The sequence below is a fragment of the Caretta caretta genome, chromosome 1 (genome assembly GCF_965140235.1).
Source record: "Caretta caretta isolate rCarCar2 chromosome 1, rCarCar1.hap1, whole genome shotgun sequence".
NCBI classification, from domain to species: domain Eukaryota; kingdom Metazoa; phylum Chordata; order Testudines; family Cheloniidae; genus Caretta; species Caretta caretta.
The window spans coordinates 119,003,308-119,030,147 of NC_134206.1; the positions used below are offsets into that span (position 1 = coordinate 119,003,308).

General features: G+C 42.8%; 2 protein-coding genes across 5 annotated transcripts; one reads left to right on the forward strand and one right to left on the reverse strand.

Annotated features, from left to right (window-relative positions):
* The first annotated feature begins 64 nt into the window (after positions 1 to 64).
* On the forward strand, positions 65 to 487 carry LOC125639951 (histone H2A-like). The gene has a single exon (XM_048857863.1). It carries the CDS (start codon positions 65 to 67, stop codon positions 485 to 487), a length of 423 nt encoding a protein of 140 aa, XP_048713820.1.
* Positions 488 to 17,504: 17,017 nt separating this feature from the next.
* Positions 17,505 to 26,827, reverse strand: NMS (neuromedin S). 4 transcript variants are annotated; one of them, XM_048834524.2, is made up of 11 exons: positions 26,606 to 26,827; positions 25,345 to 25,400; positions 24,602 to 24,649; positions 24,047 to 24,106; positions 23,928 to 23,954; positions 23,785 to 23,838; positions 22,051 to 22,125; positions 21,005 to 21,040; positions 20,567 to 20,608; positions 19,538 to 19,568; positions 17,505 to 17,623 (listed from the first exon to the last, which is right to left on the reverse strand). In XM_048834524.2, the coding sequence occupies exons 1-11, from the start codon at positions 26,739 to 26,741 to the stop codon at positions 17,607 to 17,609; spliced, it is 582 nt and encodes a 193-aa protein (XP_048690481.1). In that variant the 5' UTR covers positions 26,742 to 26,827; the 3' UTR covers positions 17,505 to 17,606. The 4 variants fall into 4 exon arrangements, with proteins under 4 accessions (XP_048690481.1, XP_048690578.1, XP_048690699.1 ...); XM_048834621.2 differs by having other exon boundaries at positions 19,519 to 19,568; XM_048834742.2 differs by lacking the exon at positions 26,606 to 26,827 and adding an exon at positions 26,383 to 26,448.
* Positions 26,828 to 26,840: the final 13 nt, after the last annotated feature.

Genomic DNA, 26,840 nt, shown 5'->3' on the forward strand with positions numbered 1-26,840 from the left:
TCTCTGGCTAATGGTCACTCTTACTTGCCCCTCACCTCCTTTTCTACACTAGATTGATGTTAGGATGTCTGGACGTGGAAAGAAAAATGTGGTGGCTGCAAAACCTACACTTCTACCAAGAAAAACAAAGTCAGCAAAGGCTGGCCTGCAATTCCCGGTGGGTCGTGTCCACCGACTTCTCAAAAGAGGAAACTATGCTGAGAGAATAGGTGCTGGTGCTCCGGTCTACCTGGCGGCTGTGCTGGAATATCTGACGGCTGAGATATTGGAACTGTCAGGAAATGCTGCCCGTGAAAACAAGAAAGGCAGGATTGGGCCACGACACATCCAGCTGGCCGTGCGGAACGACGAAGAGCTGAACAAGCTGTTTGCAGGTGTGACCATTGCTGAAGGAGGAGTTATGCCCAACATCCTTCCTGCTCTTGTTCCCAAGACCACAAAGGTGCCTAAGCAAGGACTGAAAGATGGCCAGTCACAGGAATTCTAGTAACTGCTAACCGGCTGAAAGTGTGCTGGTTCTAAGGGTGGCTTTCTCCACAACCCTAGCGCTTCATGCACCTTGGATTCTTGGTTGTAATCCATATATTTATATATCGACTGTATGTCTTCACTGCTTGTAAATATTGAACCTCCGAAGGACTCCCTCTTGGGGGTTGTTTTTGTTTTTTTGTTTTTAATGTCTTTGAAATAAATACTTAGTGCATAGAGAACTCCATGAAACTGGTTTTCTAAAATTGGCGGATGGAGGAACTGTGATCTGACACTTGAGAAGGAAGTTGCTGTCCCACTACTTCTTAATTTAAGGAAACTTGGGGCCAAGATTTTAAACTAATGATTGCGTGTGAATGAGGTGAGACTAATTTGAATGGGCCTGATTTTCAGAGGGTGGGTGCTCAGCGCTTTCTGGTAAGTGGGGCCTTTTTATAGTGTCTCAGATTTGGTCACTCAAAAGCTCTAGGCAGTTTAGGGAAACCTTGACTCGGGTTTCCCTATAGTAATGATACAGTAGGTGTGGATTTCTTTCCTGTGCTGTAAGGGGTGGAGAAGGACTGCCCTGGTAATTTTAATGATCGTCACCTGTGCATTATTTGGTCTTTGAGGTAGCTTCACAAAGGTATTTAAGTGCTTAAATCTGGATTTAGGCCCCTACGAGCAATTATAGGCTCCACTACACTCCACAAAATTCCTTCCGAACCCCATAGGCTCCTCAGCTTACTCAGTACTTAGGTTTATGCCCCTGGGCATATATGCTGCTCCCTCACTCTAGGCAATCCATAAACGGGGAAGAAGGATGTATGGCTGCCTAATTTGCCGAAAGGGCCTAAGCCGGTCGGTGGCCAGAGGAGGTGCTGCTGCTTCCAAATGTTTAACTCTTCGTGCAGTGATTAAAGCACTCCCTTGCAATAGGGGAGACAGGATTTAACAGGGGTGCTCTACTTCTCAGACGTCCGCTCTAACCAGTGAGCTATGGGCCACCCAGATGTGGGGCTCCCTCAATCTGTCTAATTGAACTTGTTCCTCTATGGATAAATACTTAGTCATTGGAGCAGAGGGCCTGGACCCTGGTGTCACAGTTCGGGGCAACTGCAGCCGTATTATCCCTCTGTGGTCCCTTGAGGGTACCTACTCTAGGCTCCTGGCTCCTCCATTGTCACCTCTCTTATGCATAAATACACATCTTTCTCCCCCCGCCTGTTTTTTCTCCAGGTTGCAGAGTTCCCTGCCTGCACTGTCATGTCCCCAGCAAGCCATACCATCTAAAAGACCAGCGTAGATGGCTTTCTTTCTTTCCAGAAGTTATGAACAGTGTATTACCAGCAGTTATAAGTCATCACACAGCTCCTTCTAAGCAAGCACATTTATTCTTAGGATAAAAGCATTAAAGAGAGAACCTATACCCATGCTAAAAAGCTTACCAGAGATCACACCAATTCCAGCTGCAACCCTGCACCTTTCATAACCAGCAACTGGATTTTCCTTATGGTTACAAGTTCATAACTGTCTCAGATTCAGACCCACCATGAATAGTTCAGTCTTTCTTTTATATAGCTTGGGCCTTTGATCTTGACTGCGTGTGACAGGTGAGCAGCAGACAATGGCCCTCTTCAGACTGTAGCTTTAAAGGTTGGGCTTTTGCATAATCAGAAGTGTGGAATTTGTATTCCTCTCCCCCTATATATTTCCCAGGAAAAACATATAACACTTTTTGTTCCAAGAGCCCAAGCTTGTCTGGTGCATTGTTCAATATAGTCCTTTGAACCTCCAGGAATCACATATGTCACAGCTCCCCCCTCGAGAGGTAACATACAATTACAGCCCACAACAATACATAAACCACTCTTTAAGACCCCAAAGACACTTAAACTTAATCCAATGAGGTCTCCCAAGGAAATTGCCAATCGGTTACACCTGAGTCTCCCACTGGTCGTGTGGGTCTCCTGAAAACCAGGCTAGAGTTATTCTCACTCGCTGTAGCCCTCTGACATCTACAAAATGAGCGTCTGAAGACAAACTTTGGAAGGGGTGGCTCTGCACATAGGTCTCATTTTGTGTGGCTTGGTAGGCTACATAACAGTCCGTCAAGACTGGCTGATAGCAGAGCTGTTCCTATTTAAAAAGAAGCCAGCATATGGTAACCTGGACAGCCAAAACTGGACACAGCATGAGAACATAAGGAGGTGAGGGTCTCATTAGAAAATGATGGTGCTTCAGAGAAATGCATGAACCTTTTTAGATAAGGTTTTCTGCTCCCAAAGGAGGAGACGTGAACTGAGGTAAGAACAAGGAAGGCTAATTGAAACCACGTTGCTTAAGAAATTTGACTCAAGGTACAGTACGAATGTCAGCCAGCGAAGAAAAGTGTAGGATGTCAAAAATGCCTGTCACAGAAACAACCTTTTCAATACCTGAAGAAGAGAGGGAAGCATCCAGTAACCCATGAAGTGTGACTGATAACTGTCCTTTCCCCACTCCCTTGGGGATGGCACTTGCTAGCAGTCCTGCACTTTAAGTGCAATGTAGTCTGGCTTCTTTGTTTCATGTTGTTCAGGCAAAAAGATTGGACTGAAGACCATTGCATTTTAGAAAAGAGACATTAAATGCTATTCAACATTTATATTCATGCGAGTTAAAAATCAGGTATAATGGTTATTGTATCAAGATGAATGACATATTTTACAGGGAATGTTTGGGGGAAAATCATGTTTTATTGTCTCTATCAGATGATAGAGATTAAAATATCTTTCTTGCACTACTATATCATTTAGTTCATTTCCTTGCCAATCGGTGATTATTCCAAATAGTGTGCTTTCTAGTGTTTTGACTACTCTTAACTTTAAATTCAAAAGTTCTGGCTTGTTCTTGGGGATACTATAAGGCCTGGATCCACAAAAGGAATTTATGCAGTGTGATACTCACCATCACAGCGTCTAACTTTTAAGTGCCTAGAAAATCACAGAAACACCACTGCAATGTGATCCACAATTCCTGAGTTAGGTGCCTAAGCTCTCTAGACAATGAATGAGGGGAGAGAGGTGCCTTAGAATGCAATCTACAAAAGCCAGCATGTTAGCCTGTGAGTGGTCAAAGCTAGCCCCTGGGAGATGCCAATGACAGGGATGTGTACTAAGGCCCACCCGTCTCATGGCAGGTCTGAGTAAATACCCTGCCATCAGCATTTCCCATTGGCTAGTGTAGGCGGCTCCCTGCTTAGCATGCTGGCTTTGTGGATCCCATTCCTAGATGCCTGTCTCTCCCCATTTATTGTATAGGGAGCTTGGGTGCCTAACTCAGGCTTTGTGGATTGCAATATTGTACCAATGGTGTTCTAGGTGCCTACAAGTTAGGCTTTATGATGCTCAGTGTCACAACTCCTCAGCACTTTTTGTGGATCTAGACCTAAGTGCTGTTGGCATTTCATGGCATAATGTGGCTAAATTTCCTTCTTTGCCCTTAGTTTTATTCATAGCCTTTGCCGTTAAAATAGCCATGAGGCTAAGTGGCATTTGCAAAGTAGGTTTGGGCACATGTATCTCTCCAGTGTGGGGTCTAAAATGTAGGTGCGCCAGAACCAAACCTAACCTGTTATGCCCTGCACCAGGAGGTCCACATGGAGGCCAGCAGTGGATTGGCTGGTAGAACAGCACCCTTTAAAGGAGAAAACTATATAACGGAAAACTCCGTGCAAGTGTGAGAGATTGGGTGAATGAGGTAGGCGTTTGGGCTGCTGGAAGGGTGGGGGCATGTGTGTGACCTGAAAGCGGGAAGTCACGTGAAGCCTGTGAATGATGCAGCAGCTGAGCATGACTGAGGAAAGACGAGGGGCAGACTACAGACAATGCCCATTATTGTCACCAGTGCACTAGAATCCTGGCTACTGGATTGTTTCAGAAGGTCAGAGCACAGACTACAGGTGTCAGCCACCCCACAGCTTCTTATGTAGGTGCCAGGGTGCTTTTGAAAATCCCAGTTGGCACCGAAATACCTTTAAAATTCTGGGGTTTAATCTTACTGCCTCAGGTCTCCTGTCTGGCCACTTGTATTTACTTTCCAACCTCATGGGCAGATTGCTTATTAACTAGCTAATGTTTATTGAGTGCTTGGCAGCTGTAAAGTGCTAGAAATGTTAACTATCATGACTTTGTTTATGAAAGTATCTCATTAAAACCTCCAATAAAGAGGTATTTAAAGCATGTTTCCGGAGGAATGGAACAGCTGATTTCTTAGCACAGCAGTGAAAATGACACTTTCTCTAACAGCTCAAACTACCTGTACTCCATGAGTGGCTTTCTTAGAGATGCTGTGCATCACATCTGTGAAGATATTTTTGCCAGCAGTATGGTGATGGGGTTCCATCCATCAAGGCTCATTCCATCTAGGAAAAAGAAAAACACTGAAAGTGAGTTATTAACCATATAAACTTTTATTATGTTAAAAAGTCAATCAGACTCTTTAAAGCTGATGAAATCACACCCACAGTAAGTAAAATTTAGGGACTGACCTGATAGTCTCTGTCTACCCTGAACTCCCATCAGAGTCAAGGAATGCATGATTAGGCCCTAAGTGATTCGCTAGGCAGCCTGATGTAGCTCCTATTGAATTAACGGGGCTCTTTCCATTGACTTCTGTGGGAGCTGGACTGGGCTATTGCTTTGTTCCTTGTTTTGAGTTCTGTGTAGCTAGTGATAACAGTGCTTCCTCCCTACCACCCACCACTATTTTGGCTCTCAGTATTGTACGTGGTTGGCTGTTTCTTTAGTTCAGGTTTGTTTGTAGAAAAATGATAACACGGCTATTTATATAGTGCCTACATGCCTTTACCTTGTTTTGGAGTGAGTTCCCTATTGAACTGGAACGCTCAACTCGGGAATCCCTTACAAGAGTCACCACCACAATGCCAAGGCTTTTAATCCTTTGAGCATCTATCCTTAGCAATCTGTAAGTTATTATTTTCTTAGTGCTGAGAGTGTGCTGGTCACTGTACAGTAACTCCTCACTTAAAGTTGTCCTGGTTAACATTGTTTCGTTATTAGGTCGCTGATCCATCAGAGAACATACTTGTTTAAAGTCGAGCAATGTTCCATTATAAGGTTGTTTGGCTAGCCCCACTCTGCCTGCCCGCCCGGCACTCCTGCCAGGGAGTGGGGCCGGGACGTGGGGGCTTGCCCTGCTCCACCCGCCTGGTGCCCCTGCCAAGGAGTGGGCAAGTCCCTGACCCTGCTCCCCAGCTGGAATGCCGGGCAGGCGGAATGGGGCAAGCCCCCATGCCCTGAGTCTGCTATGCCCCTGCCTCAACCAAGCTTCACAATCATCAATTTAAACAATATTACATTGTTTAAAATTATTTAAAACTTATATTGTATATGTATATGATGTCTTTTGTCTGGTGAAAAAAATTTCCCTGGATCCTAACCCGCCCCTTATTTACATTAATTCTTATGGGGAAATTGGATTTGCTTAACATCGTTTCGCTTAAAGTAGAATTTTTCAGGAACATAATTATGACGTTAAAGGAGGAGTTACTGTAGCAGTCACAAAGAAAGAATCTGTCCCTGCGCTGGAGACTTTACAGCCTAAAAGTCAAGAGGAGACTGGTCACACAGGGAAAGCCAGAGGAGGGAATAATGTAAGGTTTTGTTTTCTGTGAATTTATAATGGTGAAAAACAACTAACAGTCTTTAGGGAAGAAGTGAATGGAGGAATTTGAAATGGGGATTGAATGAACAGTATTGAATGAACAGAAGATCCAGTTATTACTTCCATTGACAGGGTTGCCAGTATATTAAACATGTTATACAAAGTTTTCTCTTAACTACTTGTTGCAAGCTTCCTCCACTACGAAATAAATTTCTCCTTCTGTGATTTTCCTAGCTAAGCTAAGTTCTATTTCTACAACATAATTGAATCCCATGTCTTCAAACCCAGCACCCTTTTTGACACCTATGAATCACTCCTCAAACTGTCCCCTCCTTCTGCCTCCACTTTTGTGTCTGCACTGGATTTTCAACTTCTTCCAAGAGAAAATTGACAAAATATGATGTGACCTTCCTCCCTCCCCTTGGCTCACCTCCCCCTTTTTCTCTTCCCCATCGCAACTCTCTCTTCCTTCTTCCTGTCACAGATACTGAAGTTTCTCATCTGCCCTCCTCTTCTAGCCTCACTACTTGTGCCAATGACCCTATCCAATCCCATCTCCTGATCTCCTTTGCACCCACTCTCACCCCACCCTATACTCTTCTCATTAACTTCTCATGCACCACCAGCTTGTAGTGGGGTCCCAGGGGGTTTTGTCCTTGGTTCCCTTCCTTTCTCCCTCTACATCTTATCTCTGGGTAATCTCATTCACTAACACAAATTCAACCACCATCTCTATTCTGATGCCTCACAGATCTACTGTTCTACTCCAGACCTGTCTCCTTCTGTCCAAACTAAAAATCTCAGCCTGGCTCTCTGACATCTCCTTGTGGATATCTAGCTGTCATCCATAGGCAACACAATACTCTTGCATTTGGGGAGGCTGGGCGCGAGTGCCGGAAGCTCCCTAGAAGGGGAAGGGGCCACCGGCGCCTGGACAGTGGCCTTGCCCCCTGCTTCACCCTGAGGCCCTGCCCCTGTTTGGCCTCCTCCCCTCCAAGGCCCTGCCCGCGCTCCACCCCCGCTCTGCCCCAAGGCCCCGCTCCCACTCGGCCTCTTCCCTCAAGGCCCTGCCCCCATTCCACCTCTTCCTGCCCTTGCTCTGCCCCCTCCCTCAGGGGAGGTGGGAAGGGGCTCAGGGGAAGAGCTGGAGAATGGCAGGAAGAGGCAGAGCGAGGGCAGGGCCTTGGGGGGGAAGAGGCAGAGTGGGGGCAGAAAAGGCAAAGTGCGGGCAGAGCCACAGGGGAAGAGACCGAGGGAGAGCTGATCCTTGGGGTGAGACCGAGGGAGAACTGAGCTTTTGGAACATGGGGTGGAGTGGGGGCAGAGCATGGACAAGTCCATAGTCAGGGTGTCATTGGCCCCCCACTTCTCGGGAGCTCCCGGCAGCAGCGCTCCAAAGGCAGCGGGCCAGTGTGCCTCCAAAGGGAGGTGTGCCGAATCTGGCATTTCTTGCCACATTTGGAGAGGCGTAGCCTCCCCAAGCCTCTTATACCCACTTCTGTCATCTGAAGCTCAGCATGACTAAAATAGAGATCTTAATATTCCATCACAAGCCCTCCCTGCTACCTTCTTTGTCAGTGTGGACACCACCATCCTACCTGTCATTCAAGCCTGTAACCTGTACATCTTTGACTCAGACTTCTGTTTAGGTCCTCACATTCAGGTTATTTCTAAATCTTGCTAATTCTTTCTGCATAACGCCTCTAAGATATGGCCTTTCCTATCCATCCACACAGCTAAAACTCTCCTCCAGCTCTCATCATTGTATGTCTGAATTACTGTAACACCCTTTTCTTTGGCCTGAAGAACTGCAGACTTGCTCCACTCTTCTCCAGTCAGAACACTGCTATAAAGATCATTTTCCTAGCATACATGCTGGAACTAAGGGTTTTGGGGGTGCTGCCACACCCCCTGGCTTGAAGTGGTTTCCATCACTTATAGGGTTTACAGTTTGGTTCAATAGCTCTCAGCACCCCCACTATACAAATTGTTCCAGCATCCCTGTTTCCTAACTTGTTGCTTTGATGATATCACCTTCTCTTTGCATCCCTCCATTGGCTCCCCCTTTTTTATTGCATTAAACTTATGCTGGATTCACTTTCAAGGCCCTTTGTGGACTATCCCCACACACGTATCATATCTCATTCACTATCAAGAGGTCGACTCCCATCTCCGATCAGGCCATGATATCAGCTTCCATTGTCCACCTGTTAAATTTTCAAACTTTCTTCAGTTTCTTAACTTAACTTTCAAACGTTCTTAAACCATCAGGCTTTCTCCCATGCTGCCCCTCATGCTTATAATAAGTTGTTGTATTGATATTGATCTAAAGAGTCAAAGGAGTTTGTAAACTCTTTCACTGTCCAACATTAACAGTACGTTTAATAGGTAGATTTGGGGTTAAACAGAAGACTTGGTTTTACTTGGTTAGTTGGCAAACACGCAAAAGCATTAATTCAAATTAAAAGTGTATTGATTAAACACAAGAAAGAACAGGAAAGTAACATAGCCCTTTGCACAGCAACTGTGGTTGAGTGATTATGCAAAACAAGCTTAGTTAAAACCTTCTCCTTTTGGAGGCGAAATATCAGAGTCTCTTATTTTCAGAACTACCTTTCTTTGATGAAAAGGAAAGGGTTAATTTTACTCTGGGCCCTGATGTGTACAGGGCATTTACTTATCGTGTTCTTAACAAACAGACAGACACAAAGTGAAGGAGAGAGAGGATGGAAAAATGGCTGAAATACAACTTCTGTTGATGTTTTGGAACACTGGGCAACTGGATAGTTACAAGCAGATGGTTTGATTGGCAAGTTGACCATGACATGTGCTACTTGGACCCTGTTTTACAATCTGGTCAGGGATGTCATCGGATTGGTCCTTTTCTTCTTAGCCAAGACATTGTTAGATAAATACAGCATAGCTGACGTCAGGATGGGATGAAAAGCCAGGAGAGTGAGAGAGATGGTAGGCGGAAAGAAAGTGGGGCAGATAAGGGAAAACAAGACAGGCTCTTATCCACCTCTGCAGGGCTGGGAAATAGATATCCCACTGATAGGCGGAGGACTGGATGTCATGATAATGTGATGACTTTCAGCATCACAGGTGACCACAAAGGTCTTTGAACAAGATCAAGGCCAGCTGGCCTTCCTCTCAGGAGGAAAGTCCTTCAGATGTGCCAAGATGAGTGGCAGTGCTGGCAGGTTGGGAGATGGGCTGGGATGCAAGCTGGGACAGGAGAAATAGAGAGAGACAACTGAACTGATAGTGGGTTTTTTTCAGTCTCTTTTAAAGAAACTCCCAAAGGGCAAAAGCGGGTGGCATAGTTCATCCTCCTCATTATTTTGTCCACCAATTAGGCCTAATATCTCTCACACTGATTTTGGTCTTTTAACTTTTGGCCAGTTAAAAAAAAAATCTTCAGTTTTTATCAAGGTAATTTCAATAGTCCTTGAATTATATCAACATGGATATTTTGGTTTAGATTAATTTAGTTTCTTTGTCTGGTTCTCATGCACTTGTTAAAGTAATTCAACATCTTAAACGACGTGACTTATTTTTCATGGTTATTGTAACACACTTTGAGCTTTCACATACTGTTACATTTGAGCTCACACTAGAGGTACACTTTGTAGACCCCATGAGCACAGCAACGCTTCCTGTAAACATCTGCAAAGCTGTCTCATTATCCACCTACAACATCCTGCTTAAAGCCCCCTTTTGCTGTGAGCCCTACACAAATTTGACACCAGTCAGGCTGCTGATGTGCAGAGCCCCTGTCATACTGACCAATATTGTCTCATTGTTTCCTGGTGTTTCCCTATTGGTCTGTCCATCTCTTGTCTTATACTTTGATTGTAAGCCTTTTGTGGTAGGAACTGTCTTTTTGTTCTGCATTTGTACAGCGCCTAGCACAATGGGTTTCTGGTCTATGACTGGGGCTCCTAGATGATATGTTAATATTGCTACTACTAATAATAATTAATAATAAAGTGGTAGTAAGTCTAAAAGGATTACTTTTCATTACATGGAATGCTGATATGAGAAAAGCAAGCTAATAAGTTGGAAACAGCTTTCCTTCCTCTGGATCATAATGAAGGAGAAATGTCCAAAGCTTTTTCATCAAGTTCATTCCAGATAGCAACTGAATCCAGGGTCCTCCCTATGCAGGAATGAGGGAAGCATGTGAAGAGAAGCACTGAGGTTCCTCAAGTGACCAAGTAACTTTGCTGATTTTTGCCCAATATTGTAGTTCTCCTATTGAAGTTTTTCAGACACATCTGGGATAAAGCTCAGACAGCTTGTTGAACTATCAAACTGATTTTATTGTGTTTCACTCTCCCTTTCAACATCATGTGGTTACTTGATGAGGCTTAAATTATTTGTGCTAGCCAAGTTAATTGAGAATGCTACATATTGCTCCTGGAGAAGTCAAACATAGCTCATTTATACATCTGTTGAGGAAGAATTAAGCATCTGTCCTACGTCACTGTCCCACCACCTCCCAGCTTTCTTATCGCTCCTTGTTACACATTTTGTTTTTTTCCTTTCTGATCTCCTCCAGTGGAGTTATCATGACTTGTTTACTAACTCAGTTGAGACCTAATTGCTTTAGCTTAGTTGCTACAAAACTTTATCTCATTCACTTGGAAAACCTGCAGCTCATATAGTCATTTAGCTGCACTAAATGTATTTCCCCTTTACTCTTCTGACTCCCTTCCCTCTGTTTGTATGGGCCCGATTCTGCCTTCACTGAGCAGCTGTAAATCAGCAGTAATTCCACTGAGATCTCTGGAGTTAAACTGGTGTAACACCAATGGAAGATCAGGCTCATGTCCTATTTCTCTGTGAGCATTTTTGTAGAGTCCATCACTGTGGCACATTGCTGATACAAAGTTGAGAATTGCTGCAAATAATATCCAAAGTAAGACCTGCCCCTGTTCTGGGCAAAGGCTGCTGTCTTCCAGAAGAATGCTGGCAGACTTCTCCTTCCTTTCCGGTGTGCCATGGAAGGAATGACTTTGCAAAGAGATGAATGCCTTAGCATGCCCTCATCTGAGCAATTGAAACACCAACTCTGAACTACCTGGGAACTTTCAGAGGATGAGTCTTCCTTCTGCTTTTACAATTTTCTTTCTGAGAAGTGACCCCTTCTGAGCATGGCAGCTAAGTCATAATAAGGGTCCTCTGATTCTTTCCTCCTGGTCTAACAGTTACATTAGAAGTATTGTATTATTTACTGTTCAGCTCTGGTGTTTGTGCTTTGCACTGTACAAGACACAGAAGTAGACATGGTTGCTGTCCCATGGAGCCTATGATAGGATTAAATAATTTTTTGCTATTACATTTTGAGCTAAAAATCCTCCCAGAAAACAGGGGAAAACACACTTGGAAGGAAAGAGATGGTGGGAGGAAGTGAAGATCACCTTTATCCAGAGATGAAGGAAACCCAAAATAGTCATTCAGAGTTGAGGGGTAAGTTTTATTGGCAGTTTCTTTCTAAAACTTTATTTAGTGACATAAAAATTTTAAAAAGCATTCAATCAATTTCTTTTCTAATATCAGTATAAGGTATTTTAAAACAGCAATAAAACATTGGAGGGTGTCTGTCATGCAGAGATATTGCCCCTTTAGGGATTATAGGAGGACTTTTGTGTACTTGCCCCACACTGGTCAAGGAGGGGTTAACCCCACACTCTGGGCAGAGGAAGCCATGCCCCCTCATCCCTGCTTGGCATGTTCCAACTGGAGCATGAGTATAAAAGGCAGTGACTTAGCTCAGTCTGGTCTGAACGCTGAGGAGGAAGGATGCATCTTGTAGTCTCCAGCCGGGAACTGCAGAAAGCCCATTCCACAGAAGCTAGAAATGCCGAGATCCAGGCAGATACCAGCACCTGCAGATGCCTAAGGAAGGTTGGAGCCTCTGGGAGCCGCACAGGCTGAGGAGCCTGGAGACGCCCAGACCACTGTGTCAGAGATAGGGTAGGAAGTAGCTCAGGGGGACTAGTGGTTGTGCCAGGTGGCATCAGTGTGTGTTTTGGTCAGATCCCCTCATACTCAGTGGCAAGCACACTTGCCACTGCCAGGGCCCTGGGCTGGGACCTGGTGGAGCAGGAAGGGCCCAGGTCCCCCTACCCTGTCTGCCACCAACCCCTAGGTGGCAGTTCACTTACTGGACTGGCCACCAGGCCACACAGCCCTGCAGAGAAGGGCAGCCATATTGTCTCTGTTTGGTGGGCCTCACAGCCCAGAGGGAGAGGGCAGATACATTGAATTTGGCCACCAGGCCCCATAGTCCTACCGGAAAGGGTGACTTTATAGATTTTGCCCACTAGGCTCCACTGCCCTAATGCTGAGGGTAGACTGGCAAACTTAACTGTGGGGCTACCATGCCCCTGCCCCTACCCCACCCCAGAAGGGGGACGGGGTGTACTTGCCCCATAACAACTTGTAGCGCACATTCACCAGTGGGTTGAGGTACCACTAAGCCCTTGGCCTTGTGCCTATCAGCCTGCAATGCACCTAAAGTGTGGCAATGCACCATTATGACTTATCTTGGCATGTATTATTGCTCACAAATGTGCTGCATAGACTGCAGTGGCTTTGTTGCTGGGTGCAGTTCAAGAAGATGACTTTAACTTATCAAGCCTTTTGCAGTCTGGGTCCTATATTATAGGTGGAACTGGTAGCATCTCATTTTGTTAAAGTTGCTTGAAATTTCTCATTATAAAACCCTGTTTTCAGTTGCATATAACCTTTGCCATCCTCTGCGTGGGCTGAAATTTTCCAAGCTGAGTGTCTGACTAAGGCTAAAACAGTTCAACTGTATGTGAAAACGAGGCTAGGAAAAAGAAAACACTGATTTGCTCAAGTTAAAAAATTCTGGTGACCTTTTCTTTTGAGAAACTCTTGTGCCTCTGTGCTTTGGAGCAGGGAAATTAAAGTTTGGCAGGGAAAGGGGTGTGTGACCTTTGTGCCATGGATGCATCTTTTCTATCCCTAGGAAAAATCCAATTGTATTTGGCTAAGTTACAAGCCTTTGAAAAATCTCAGTTCTGTAGTGCTTCATGCTCCCGTTTTCCTTTTTTAGACTGGACTCCTGATCCGATTGCATCTCCTATGATGTCCCCTAGTTCTCCTTTCTTGGAAAGGGGAGGAGGTGCACCATGGGAGTTCCTGGCCATGGTACATTATGGGAGATATAGTCCAGCTATGGATCCCAGCCCACAGAGGAGGACTGGGAGATAAGGCAACCAGACTACAGCTCCCATTAGGTACCATAGCAGCATATCCCAATCAAAATCTGCAGAGGAGATGACTTGTTACAGTCCCCAGGTACAAAGACTTGGCTCTTTAGCTCATGTGCCGAGACCCAGGCACTGGTTCAGTTCCCCCAGTGTATTAGCCAAGAGTTCAGCAGTCACACTCTCACTAAAGTCAGTGGAAGTTTACCTTACTGTGGGCTCTGTTTAGAGCATTAATTAATTAATGTTTGAAGATGTAGTACACCAGGGATCTCAAACTCCAATCACCACGAGGGTCACATGAGGACTAGTACGTTGGCCCGAGGGTCGCATCACTGAAACCTTTTCGTACAACGATACAAAAGTATAGTCAAAAATGAAAAAAATGAAAAGTAATATAGTGTGCTATTAAAAGTCAATGTATTCACTTTTTAAAACCTGTAATGTGAAGAGGGGTTTTAATAAAATATAGCCACTCAGTAATGCACCTCACTCAAACGACAAAACACGCATTTACTTTTAGAATTACTTCAGTTAAAGCCCCACTGCTCTGCCCCTGGCCCAGCCCCCACTCCACCCCTTCCATGAGGCTCCTCCCCTGCCCCGCCTCTTCCCACCCCTTCCCCAAATTCCCGCCCTGGGTCTGCCTCTTCTCCACCTCCTCCCCTGAGCGCGTCGCATCCCCGCTCCTCCCCCCTCCCTCCTGGAAAGTCCTAAGCGATGCCAAACAGTTGTTTGGTGGTGGGAAGCACTGGCAGGTAGGCAGAGGAGCAGGGACGTGGCATGCTCAGGGTGGGGGAGGAGGGAGGGCAGGGGGTGAGGGGAGCTTGGCTGCCAGTGGAGTCAGTGCTTGTGGTGGGCCGCAGGAAATAACTCCACGGGCCACGTGTTTGAGACCCCTGTAGTACACTGTATAAATGCTAAATGTTAAAAACAATGTTTTCTAGTATTTATTTGTGTGCAGCAACATAATGGAATTTAGTAATCTAGCAAAGATGCTGTGGTGAAGAATTTTAACTGATAGTTTGTTGAATGGATTGATCAATATAAATACATGAAAGGATAACATAGGCAGACCTTTTTTAAAAACATGCTTGTTTGGAACCTAGAAATTGCCATACCAGCTCTGATCTTTGTAGCCCCATATCCAGTCTCTGTACCAGGAGCTTAAAATGAAGGTGCAAGCAATTCCATAGTGAACAAATATGGAATAACCTGGCCATAAGAGAATTTTCTTCCTAACCTCTGTTAGTGGTTTGTGCATAACTTGAAGCATGAGTTATTGTTATATATCTTGAATCTATTGAATAATAGTTGATGTTCTCATCATAAATACCTAATATATTGTAATGCTACTAAACTCATGTCTCTGGCAATGAATTGCACAGATTAATTAGGTGTTGTATAAAAATAGTTTATTTTTACTTTCTTAAATGTGTTGCCTCTCAATTTAATCAAATGTCTTGCTTTGTTCTCTTATTATGGGACCATAAATAGGAACACCAAATTTATTATCTCTACACCATTCATTATTTTTCAGTATTTCTACCATCTCCCTTCTTATTTGTCTCTTCTCTTACCAAAGAGGACCAATGGTTTCAGTCTGTCTCCCTACGAAATCTTTCTATGCTTCTGATCATTTTGATCACAAGTGTCTGAAGCCCTTTTATTTCTGTTACATCTTTTGTCAGCAAGGATGACCAGAAACGAACACAATATTCTAACTGAAGGTGAAATATTAATTTAAGTCATGGAATTTTAATATTTTCAGTATTCTCTCCTTCTCCTCACATTTCCTTTGGTATATTTGCTTTTTTGATTGTCACTGTTCAGAGAGCAAAGGTTTTCATTGGGCAGTCCACAGAAATTTTCCCTGGGTAGTTACAGTTAATTTAGAATTGTATATGAGTAGTTCAAATGATCCTTTCAAATGTGAATTACCATGGATTTGTCAACAATCAGTTTGATTTGGGGCCAGAAGGAATCATTCGATCTAGTCTGATGTCTTCTATAACGTGGGCCAGGGAACTTCATTCAATTACTCCTTTATTAAACTCAAAAATTTCTGTTTGGCTAAAGTGTATTTTATTCAGAAAGGCAAAGATTTGAAGACATGGAGAATCCACCACTTCCCTTGGTGGTTTCTTCTAATGGTTAATCACCCTCACTGTTAAAAATGTCTGCCTTATTTCTAATCTGAATTTGTCTGGATTCAGTTTCCAGCCATTGGTTCTTGTTATGCCTTTCTCTACTAGATTAAAGAGCCTTTTAATACCTGATAGTTTCTCCCCATGAAAGTACTGGTACACTGTGATCAAGTAACGACATATTTTAATATTATGCATACAATTCATCTAGCATTGGAGTCCCTCTCAACTCTAGTTCTGACTATTTCTCAGGGCACAAATACCACAAGGTGCTGGACAGACCCAAAAGATCATGACTTCAATGGAACATTCAGATGTTCAGCACTGCAATGCTGTCTGATTGAGAATGACCCGTTGTATTTTTGTTCTACAGTTGCAACAAATCTTATACAAAGTGTATCATGTAAAGTGTCAATGAAAAAGTTACAGTCTATCAAATATCATTATGCTGGTTAAATCCATGTATCCTCACTCTAGCTGAAGTTTTGAATATTGGCTATATATCTGTATCTCAAATGTGTTTGTTCCTGCAGTAACACCTAGAAGGTACTTTACATCCAGTCTTCCCAGCCCATTGTGAATGGCCTATTCAAGCTTGATTAAGAAGAATCAGTTTTCCAGACACCTCTTCCTTTGGATGCATCAGCAAGAATATGGTCAATGGCTGTCCCTCTGAGTCTTTAAAGCATGTAAGGACATGTGATATGCTCATGTGACTCCTGGACTCCATTTTAGCTCAATAACTTTTCCACAAACAGAGATGGTAAATTTCCAGGCACATGGCAGAGGATATAAAAGGCCTCCAAGATATCTTCACTTTGCCTCTTTCCTGCCCTGATTCTCTGATTTACAACTAAAAGGGGCCTTTTGAACTATGGAATGAGGGCCTTCCAATCTTTTGGAAGTTACCAGAGAGACTTTACAAGCTAGCAGACTATTCCATCACTGCTACAAACCTGATATAAGGACTTTGCAATTATGTGTATGCATATGATCTATTAACCATCTATAAGTCTCTCCTTCTTGCTTTTTATTATTAAACCTTTAGATTTTAGTTACTAAAGGATTAGCAGTAGTGTGATTATTGGATAAGATCTGTGTTATATATTGACCTGGCTTTGTGGATGATCTCTTGGGATTAGAAGGACCCTATATTTAATTAAATTGGTTTTCAGTAGCCACTCATCATAGAGTCCAGTGTCTAGATGGTGAGACAAGGGCTGGAAGGCCTAAGGAGACTGCACCTCTGGCTTCTTGTTAACCAGTGTGATGAGACAGAAGTTTGCTATTGTTACTGGCTTGGTATAATCTAATGATAGAATAACCACCAGTTTGAGGTGAGTCTGCCCTATCTCTCAGCAGTTTATCCTGAATCTCGTATTCTCAGCTGTGACCTACTGAGGCACAGGGACAAGCACATCTCATAATTTGGTCCCTGATGTATTTTTTATGATGCCTAGCAGGGGAAGGGTGGAAAAGGTAGACCACAGTTTCCATTTTGGCAAATTGTTTGGTCAGATACTGTCAGTCAATAACAATTGTCGTTGATTAGTGACACTCAAAGTAGATGATTTGAACCTATCAGTTATCATGATCTGCCTTTTGTTCTTGTTTTGGAGAAGATAATTCAGTTATGAAAGTGATGTTGTGCTGTGCAATTTGCGGTAGAGCAATGTGTACCTCAAATCCTAAACAAAACACACTGCATAGTCATAAAAAGGGCATGTTGATCATGTATAATTCTAACAGAGGTCATCTACATAAAAAGATGATAGAGGAAACATTTTGAGAATGGTTCTTCATTGTATTACCTTAATAAATTTGATTTGGTTCCTGTAAATAAAGAACTCTATTTTGGAGCCAGACAAAGGACTGTAACATAAAGAAGGCTGATAACTGCTCAGTGACCACAAGTGTGTGTAACTTGACAAAGAAAAGATGTAAAGAAGTACAAAATAATTAATGACTGCAAATTTATTATGGAACAGTAGCCTCTAGTCAAATGAGTCACTTAAAAACAATAGGATTGTTTTTCTTTGTATAAATCAAGTCTTCAAGCTGTTAAGTCAACCCATGAGCTTCATATTCCATGGAATTCTGAAAGAAATTAGCACAAATTAGGACTATACTTTGTGATGAGCTCTTAAATGATGAAAAAATTCAGTTCTGTATGTCATTCCATCCCAAAGCTAGAAATATAATGGCACAAAATTTTAGCCCCTGCAAGTAATAGTTGATGAACCTCAAAAAGTTTGAATAACTATCCAGAGTCTAGGATGCTTATCTGAACATGTGAGGTCTTTCACTCACACTATGAATCCTTCCTCCCTACACACTTTTTTCCTTCATCACCAAGGTCTACCACCGTCTCGGAGGCCTTCTTCTTGAAGGCTGGGAGCATAGTGTTTATCTTGCAGCCCATTAAGCTGACCCTTTAGAAGACACACTGCCCAGTGGGTGAAAACTTAAAGGAGGCACAGCAGTAAGGCACACTTTAGTCCATACAGTAACACTTGAGTGGGGTTTATTTGTTGCCATAAGACTTCTGTTGGCCCTGGCATAGGGTGACTTTCACCCAGAGTGTTTCAACATGTTTTACACTAACCATGGTTAGAATTATTTTGCCAAAAAGTTCTAGGCATGGTCATTCCACATCTCTCCATTGATCGGCTAGTGCAGTGGTTCCCAAACTAGGGGCACTGCTTGTTCAGGGAAAGCTCTTGGCGGGCCGGGCCGGTTTGTTTACCTGCCGTATCCGCAGGTTCAGCCGATCACAGCTCCCAGTGGCCGTGGTTCTCTGTTCAGGCCAATGGGGAGCTGCAGGAAGGGCAGCCAGCATGTCCCTCGGCCTGCACTGCTTCCCGCAGCTCCCATTGGCCGAGGGACATGCTGGCTGCCCTTCCCGCAGCTCCCCATTGGCCTGGAGTGGTGAATTGCGGCCAGTGGGAGCTGTGATCGGCCAAACCTGCAAACGTGGCAGGTAAAAACTGGCCCGGCCTGCCAGGGGCTTTCCCTGAACAAGTGGCACCCCTAGTTTGGGAACCACTAGCATATTCATGGCTTGTTCCTTCCTTAAATGGTTTAATATCAAAAATATATTTTTGTAGATTTTTTTGTTGTTGTTGCTGTCATTCTAGTCACCATCCTTTCCTATCACGAGCTTTATCCCTTGCAGTGGAAGCAGATAATTCACAAACAGAAAATAGTGACCCTTTCTTTTGAAAAGTTCAGAAGGGTTGGGAGAGGATGGGGGAGGGGAAAAGAGCACGTGGTTTCCTGTATAGACAAATATCTACTTAATTTACCATTAAAACCTAATCATGACTTTAATAGAACAATCAAGATGTGAACACACTGAAGCTGAGTGAGCACATATTATTATAACCCATTATCTTTCGTCACACACACACCCCTATTGTTTGTTGTTTTTCATCTAAAATTAGATCCCAATCCTGATGTCAATGGAACTCCATATGAGTGCAAGGATCCATGTTAGTGGGTTCTGATGTAGGGTCAGGTGGTTCTGGATTATAAGCATTTCAGAACCGAGATCTTGTCTTTATATTTATCTCTGTGGAGCGCCTCACATGCTTTTGGGTGTTGTGTAAATAACAGTATTTCCAAGTTTGGAATAGTATTGTACTTGTAAATAACAGTACTGTAAATAACAGTATTTCCAAGTTTTTTATAAAGTGGGCTCATTATAACTTTAATGCTCTGTCAAAGAAGTAGTCAAACTACCTCTTTGACAGAGCATTAAAGTTATAATGAGCCCACTTTATAAAAAAAATTCAACTTAATTAGCTTGTTTACAGTATATATATAAGACCCCCTGATCCTTCAAGTGGTTCTGTGCAGACAGACACCTGTCCCTGTGCAGAGCAGTTAGCAGTAAAGGGGCTTAGGCATGTAACAAATTATTTCTAAATAACACTTTCTCTGTCAAAGATTATTATTTGTTGAGTAAACAGAATGAAGCCTTTTAAAATCACCTTTCAGAGGCCTACTCACCACCGTCTTCGATAGTTCTTCCATTTCTAGGCTGAAAATGTAATTAAATAATCATATTGAGGTCAGACAAGTAAATGCAGCAAGGGATAACTCCCATAGTGCATTTAGGAAACTCATAAAATCTTGTTCCAAATTTACCACACATGGGTGATGGGTCTTGAGTGGAAATAGGGCTTATCTATGGGGTGGGTGAATTCCTACAGCCTGTAACGTCTTCAGTCAGCCTCTGGACCAACAGCTGAAGTATCTGATTAATTTTTCATGCAGCAACTTGGCCCCAATCAACAAGATACATAAGCATATGCCTAACTCTGATCATGTGCGTCATTCCACTGGCATCACTTGGAATACTGACCTGGTTAGAAGCTAGGCACATTTTTAAGTATCCTGATAAACTAGGGCCCAGGTTATAGTCAGGGCCTCTTTTTAACTGATTTTTCTGGCTGTGTTGCTAGAGGCGTGTGAAAAATATTTTGCCCAGGTCAACATAGTGTGTCACTAGCTGAATCTGGGTTAGAACAGGATCAGCAAGATACTTACTTGGGGCAAAGATCCAATAGTCACAATGAGAAATAAATTAACCACAGATTATTTTCATAATTTCTATTTTTTTTCTCTGTTGTGCACGGAGTGTGGTAATCAGATCATTTAGTCAGAGCACTGCTAACACTTATGTTTTTCTGCTGAATTTAGGGCCGGTGCACTAGTCAGTCTAATAGGAAATAAACACTTGGCCCCAACCCTATCTCTAGGTAGAACAGCTCAAGGCCTAACATTTTACTGGTCACCCGTGTGCAACAGAAAGTTTTAATCCATTACTGCCCAGGATTTCACAGTTGTATAGACCTTTTATTCTAACCCCAGCACCACATTGACTCCCTAAGCTTTTCAAGCAATGACTTTAAACGGCAGCGTCTATAGAATACCAGGCAAGAATTTTTAGATGTAAACAGGTTTATATTGTTTTCTATGGATACATGAAATTGTATATGATTCAAAATTGTAAAAAGGAAAAGACAAATCTGATACCCTGAAAAGAAAAAAAGGCCGTCCCATGGTACCAGCACTATCCTGTAAAATAAAACACAACCCATTAATAAAATATTTGTAAACTATCGTATGGCTATATTGACAAGTCTCTGTGTCATTGTCAGAGCTGTTGTCATCAGTAATGCAGGAGCCTTTTCAGCAGTGTGCAAATAACTAGATACTAATAGTCCCCAGTGCCCTTTCACCTGAACTACCGATTAAACATTAACACCCAGAGGGCATTGTCAAGAACCATCCATTTTGTCTGATGTAAATATATGAAAATACCATAATTAAATATGATGTTGCATGGGCTCTAGAAAATAGCTTGAAGGCCGGTTTAGAAGTGATTGATTATCTCTCAGAAGCAGCTTGTGAGCTAGCTCAGAGCAACTGTGGTCTCCGATTTTTAAAAAAATCGAAATTAAGTTAACGTACCTTCTTTATAAACTCTGCAGCAGCAATTTGTGATTCCTGTAAGGTGATAGCGCGTATCAGTTTTAACATATCCGCCTGGTCATGGGATTTTCATAATCCTCTAGTACAGGTTAAGTACATCGCTCCAATCCATTTGTTTTTTGGAAGTGAGAATTTTAAACACAAATCAGATAGTTACAGGAAATCTAGAAGCAACTTAAAATTTTCTGCCTTTATTTTAAGTATTACTTTAACTGATTTCAAGGTAAATACATTCTTGTCACTGAAATTCAAATTAGACACTCATGCTCTTGAGAACAATGCAGTGCTTGAACTGAAGGGAACATAAGGAACAGCATTCACCAGGATTCAAAGTAATATTGATTTTTCTTGCCTTGTTGAAATGAGGTTGGTTCCCCATCATTAAGATTGCCACTGATTTTATTTTAAATCCAGTCTGGGTTGCTGCTGCTAAACTCAGCTCATGCTGTACTTATTTTTCAGAAGGTAGCTCATTGTGGGACCAATCTTGCACCACTGAAGTCAATGCAAGTTTTGCCATTGACTTTAGCAGCAGCAAGGTCAAGCCCGGTGTTGATGAAGGCTCTGATTCTTCAATCTGATCTGCAAGGACAACCCCTTGTACAGCCCCACTGGCTTTGACTGGACCTTAAATGGAAAAGACCCTTTTAATAGCATCATCAGAGATCAGTGACAGCAGCAGCTGCACCAGTGATTGGATTTAATTATCAGGCACAAGATTTAAAGATGAGTAAGTAAAATGGAAGATGAGAGCAAAGGTGTAAAAATAAAGGAGGAGAGGGGCCGGAAAATGGGGAACAGACAGTGAGAGGAAGAAAGGGGAAGAAGAGGTTGAAAAGGGAAGGAATGTAAATTTAAAAAAGGAAAAAATAGAGAAGGAAAGAGGAGAGCTAGGGACAGGATATAAAGCAAGGGGATTTTCCTTTGTTAGATGTTCAAGGTTCAAACATTAAGACAATGATTTATAAAACAACTGAAATTAACATTTAGTGCCATAAAATACTATGGAAGAAACAAGTGCATACAGGATCAAGGAATCTTTTCATTCTTCTCTCAGAGAGCTTTGAAGCAAGGCGCATTAAAGGATGCACAGGGGAAGACTACAACAAAGAGAGATTGTGAACACTAGTTTTATATTAAGATGATCAATGAGACACAAAACATTCAAACATAGTCACTGACTAAAAGTTTTTGATAGCCTGCAGCTTCAAAAATCAGACTTATTTATAATACAAGTTAATTAATTTTAGTGCAGAATCACTGCAAAACATGAGCTTCTTGACAGAGCTTTGTAATAATCATATGTTGAATTTTTCAAAGGAATCTAGTCGAGAGAGGGACCTAAATTCAATGAGATGTGCGTGCTCCCTTGGGCTCCTTTGAAAACCCCAGCTGTAAAGTTTACACAAAAATTGGAGGGAGAAACTAAACTCTCTACTCAGCTCTTTCAGGTGACTTTAAGAAACGCTACACGTTTTGGGTGAAATCCTGGGCATTTTGCCATTGACTTCAGTGGGCAAAGATGTCATCCCTTGCGTTAAGATATAATCTTAATGCCTTAATCAAACTCTAATCTACATGATACCCCACAAATTCATAGGACCATGTAAAAGGAGGATCTATGCAATAAGAAATGGCATTTTATGCTAAGGCTGAACTTAGCCCATAGTTCCCAGGGTGTTGGGGAAAGTTCAGGTGGGCCAGAGACAGGGAGATTCATATCATAATAGATCTGCGAAGCTGGACAAAAGTTTAGAGTTTGCAAGAATCTCTCCTCCACACCTCAGAGCTGGACCTAATCCTGGTGCTGAGCCATTCTTATAGATTCTGATAAGGCCCCAAATAGACCACATTTTGGAAACCTGGCCACAAACTGCTATGTGGCAAAGGTCAGTTACATCGCTTGGAAAGCTGCAATGTGGGTCATCTTCCAGGCCTCAAGAATGATCAGATAGGGTGAAATCTTGGATCCACTGAAGTCAACTGCAAAACTACCATTGACTTCAATGGGATCAGGATTCCACCCATAATTTCTAGCTGACTTTGGAAAACCCCTAATCAGCATTTTGCGGGTTTGTGGTTTAGCTAACATTGTATTAAATATATTTACTACACAGTCAAGGTCTAAAAGGTGTTTGTTTGGATTTTATTTTGTTTTGCTTTTGTTTGGGGGGAGGGCTGTACAATTAGAATACAATGTAAATATTGTACTGCTTTTTTATTCAAATGTTTCAAACAAATGTGCTCAGAATTAGAAGCTAAAGAAACTGACAAGTATAGAAAAGATAGAGAAGCACCTTTTCAAAACACTTCCTGTAATTATTTTAAAGTCATTGCACGTGATCTGAGTAAACTGATTGTCTGAAACTCGATAATCATGGTGCATTTTATCCTTTTCTGACTAACGCAATTCAGATATAAACAGGGTTCAAAGAGCTATGTAATTTTTGTGAGTAAAGCTCTTGAATAGCTAGCATTAACCAAAAAAGTGCACTAGGAAAAAATGGCTTTGGAGCTGATCCTTACGTTGGCTGTAATCAACATAAGTTGAGGGCCTCAGTATCTCACAGGCCTGAACTTTTATAGATAATTGAATAAGGTACTTAAGCATGTGAGACACCCCCACTGAAATGAATGAGTCTACTCACATGCTTAAAGTTAGGCATCTGCGTAAGTACATTGCTGAATCATAGACTTAGTAAGCATCTTGTTCACACATTTACGCTATGCAAAAGTGATGATTATGTTAAAATACTGACCCCGGTTTTAAGTGGATATGTTGGTTCTTGAACTCTGGAGTAGTGAAATAAAAACTGCATAAAAAGAGCAATTTTAGTATATAGTCTTATCAAATCTAAGAGTTGAAGTTATGCATATATTACTAAGATGGAGAAATACTTACTCTTTTATATATGTCCTCGTTGTTTTCCTAGTAAAGATAATGATGATAGTCAAACTCTATTTGGTTAGACAAAATGTTGGGAAAGTTTTCTTCAAGGAAAGAAAATCTTTAGACCTTACCTCATCTATCTGCATGCTACTAAAAATAGCGTTACAAAGATCCATTGCTTTACTGGAGATCTAAAAGAAAAATAGTTTTTTAAACATACATTCATTTATGGTATGTTTTGTACATGACTTTTGAGGTAAGAAGCCTGATTTTCATCTCACAACAGCTTAAACCAGGAGTAATTCCACTGAAGCCAATGGCATTATTCCCGAGTAAATCTTACTGCAGCTACCAGATATAAAAAATTATATTTTCGATATATTTTACATTATATTTTCTATCAGGAAAAAGTTGATAGTATATTAATTATGTCAGCATAATCCTATGCTGCATACAAAACAAATAGTATCATTTAGTGAAATTCGATTGCATGAGAAAATAGAACATAAGCCAGCAGAACCACCTACCTCATTACAGCTGAGTATTCAACTCCTTGGAGGAGAGGGAAGAGACATTTCTTTTTATCTTTTCAGATCATTTTAATTTGAACTAAGTTTAATTGTTATGGAATAGCCAATGTACCTGGAAGAGTAGAGTCACTTCAATAAATTGTTAAATCAGTTTACCTGGGGTTGATTAGACAGTTCTGTCCACTGACTGAAACACAGTGCCAGCTTAAAAATAAAGATTAGACATTAAGGTCAGTTGTACACTTAAACCCGTGTTTTAGCCTGAGAAACTTTAGCTTTAGTAATATTCTATCAAGGCCTTTCCCGGCTCAGATATCTTACTCTTAATGTGTATATTTTGTTAAAATGGGCAGCAAAAGGTTGCTTTAGGGACATACACTAACCGGGAGGTGATCAAGTGGACTTTCCCGCATTTCATGTTACTGTTAATTCATTGGTTTATCAATTCAACCTCAACTGTAACTTAGACTTGATCATTGCATTGTCTTATATTTTCAATTAGTTTAGGGAAATTGTAAGTAAATTAGTCAGCAGTAGATTTGTTTAGTGTCCTATTTGCTTGTTTATTCTCTTAGTAAAACCCATGTAAGTGCTACCAAACTTGTTTCTCTCTGAGGATTGCAGCATAGCCAATGACCTACAAAAGGCACAGGTGAGCCCCTAGACCCACTCCTGAATTGACCCCCATTAGTCTTCCACTCTGCATATGTATGTGTGTGTTTTGTTAGAATGGGAGCAAAGGGTTTTTAATAATGCATCCTTAGCCACTGACTAACCGGAAAACGATGGAGCCTATTCGGGGTTTCTCATCCCCTAATGGTAATGCAGCCGCGTTTCAGTGCGCCTGTTATGAACATGCTTCCAGTTTATGACTGCCATGCAATGAAAACGTTTCCTACCTCACTTTTAGGAACCTCTGGCGCATCCATAGAACGGGAGACAGGCTGAGGAAACCCTATTGAGATAAAGCATTCACAGATATAATCTCCACTGGAAGGGGGTGACTGTGCCCTGCATTTGAAAGCTACCTCAGTACAAATTCAGGGAGCGGGTTCTCCAAGACCACGAGGAAGCTATAACCGGCCAACAGCTCGGGTACAAATGAAACCTGACCAGGGTTAAAACACTGAGCCAGCGGGTTTAGCAGAGATGCTTAGCTTCGTCCTCTTTAAAAATATTTTTCAACAAAGCAAAAAAAAAAAAAAGTATCCTTCCAATGTGAAACCCTAGAGCACAAAAATAACCCAACACCCCCCGCTCCTCGCCTGGCCCGGCCTCTGACATTGCCGATCGAGATGTCGGGCTGGGCAGCCCCCACGCCTATCGGCAGTGTACACACACACTCGGGCGCCCCGACCCGCTCCCGGGATGTGCTGTGCGGCCGAGTCCCCCGGTCCTCTGGGCCGGCCACACCGGCGGGGTCCCGGGCGCGCAACCCGAGCAGGTGCCCCCCCTTCAGCACCCTGGACAGAGGCGCCGGCGGAGGAGGCAGTCCCCAGCCTTCTCTTCCCCAAACTTTCCCTGCTCGCTTTCGCCTCTTGCCCAGCCCTGGCACGGACGGCTGGTGTCAATGGGGGCAGCTCCGCAGAGCTGGGGCGTACTCCAGCTGAGGCTCTGGTCCCAGAGCTATATTCATTCCCTCTTTGCCCACCATTCCCTCGGGGCTTAGTGAAAAGTCCCTTTCTCATGTTCAAGTCGCTTTTATAAGAACCTATTGTGCACCTACTAACAGTGCCCCCCCGTTCATCAAGCATCTCCTGTCTCTCCCTGGTAAGGGGCATGCCACCCAGCCCCCTCCTGCCCTGCCCACTTCAAACGAGAACGTAAAAACCCGCTCCGGTCTTTTGCTGCTGCTGGTTTTGGAGGAAGGACGCCGATAGCCATGTCCTTTGTTTAAACTATCTGCCGCCTTCAGCCCTGCACGTTCAGCTCCTTACAAGCGCTTGATGTTAGAGACCAGGTTCAGGGCAGTCTGGAACAACTGCTCTCCCAGTCTGAAGCGAGCCTAGCTTCTCCCAACTGCAAAGCAGAGCCGGGGGTGTGAGGGAGGGAGAGAGGAATGAGTTACGCTTTCTGTATTAGTCCCTGATCGAGTGACTATTCTTTATCCACATCGATCAGGTACGTAGGAGGCAGTTATGGGGAGAGATCGGGTCTTACCTGGGGTGAACTGTAGAGCACAGAAGCAGTAGAGAGCGAAGATCCAAGGGAAGGGAGAAGGGCGCTGTTTCATTTTCAGCCACCTGTTCCTTCGAGCTGGGGACAGACTTTGGTTGTTTTCCCAGGACCTGAGCATTTCACATCAGACTTCAGATGGCAGGGAGGATGCTCAGCCTGTGGACTACTGGCCCAAACTGGAGAGGTGTATTTGTAACAAGTTGTATCCCATTCCAAG

Excerpts from the sequence above, each read along its gene's own strand:
- LOC125639951 (XM_048857863.1), top strand. The coding sequence starts at position 65 with ATGTCTGGACGTGGAAAGAAAAATGTGGTGGCTGCAAAACCTACACTT.
- NMS (XM_048834524.2), bottom strand. The coding sequence starts at position 26,741 with ATGCTCAGGTCCTGGGAAAACAACCAAAGTCTGTCCCCAGCTCGAAGG. Across the intron at positions 23,839-23,927 it reads ACGAGGACATATATAAAAGA|TTTTTATTTCACTACTCCAG; the intron begins GTAAGTATTTCT and ends CTTTTTATGCAG. Across the intron at positions 19,569-20,566 it reads GGCCTTTTTTTCTTTTCAGG|CCTAGAAATGGAAGAACTAT; the intron begins GTATCAGATTTG and ends TTACATTTTCAG.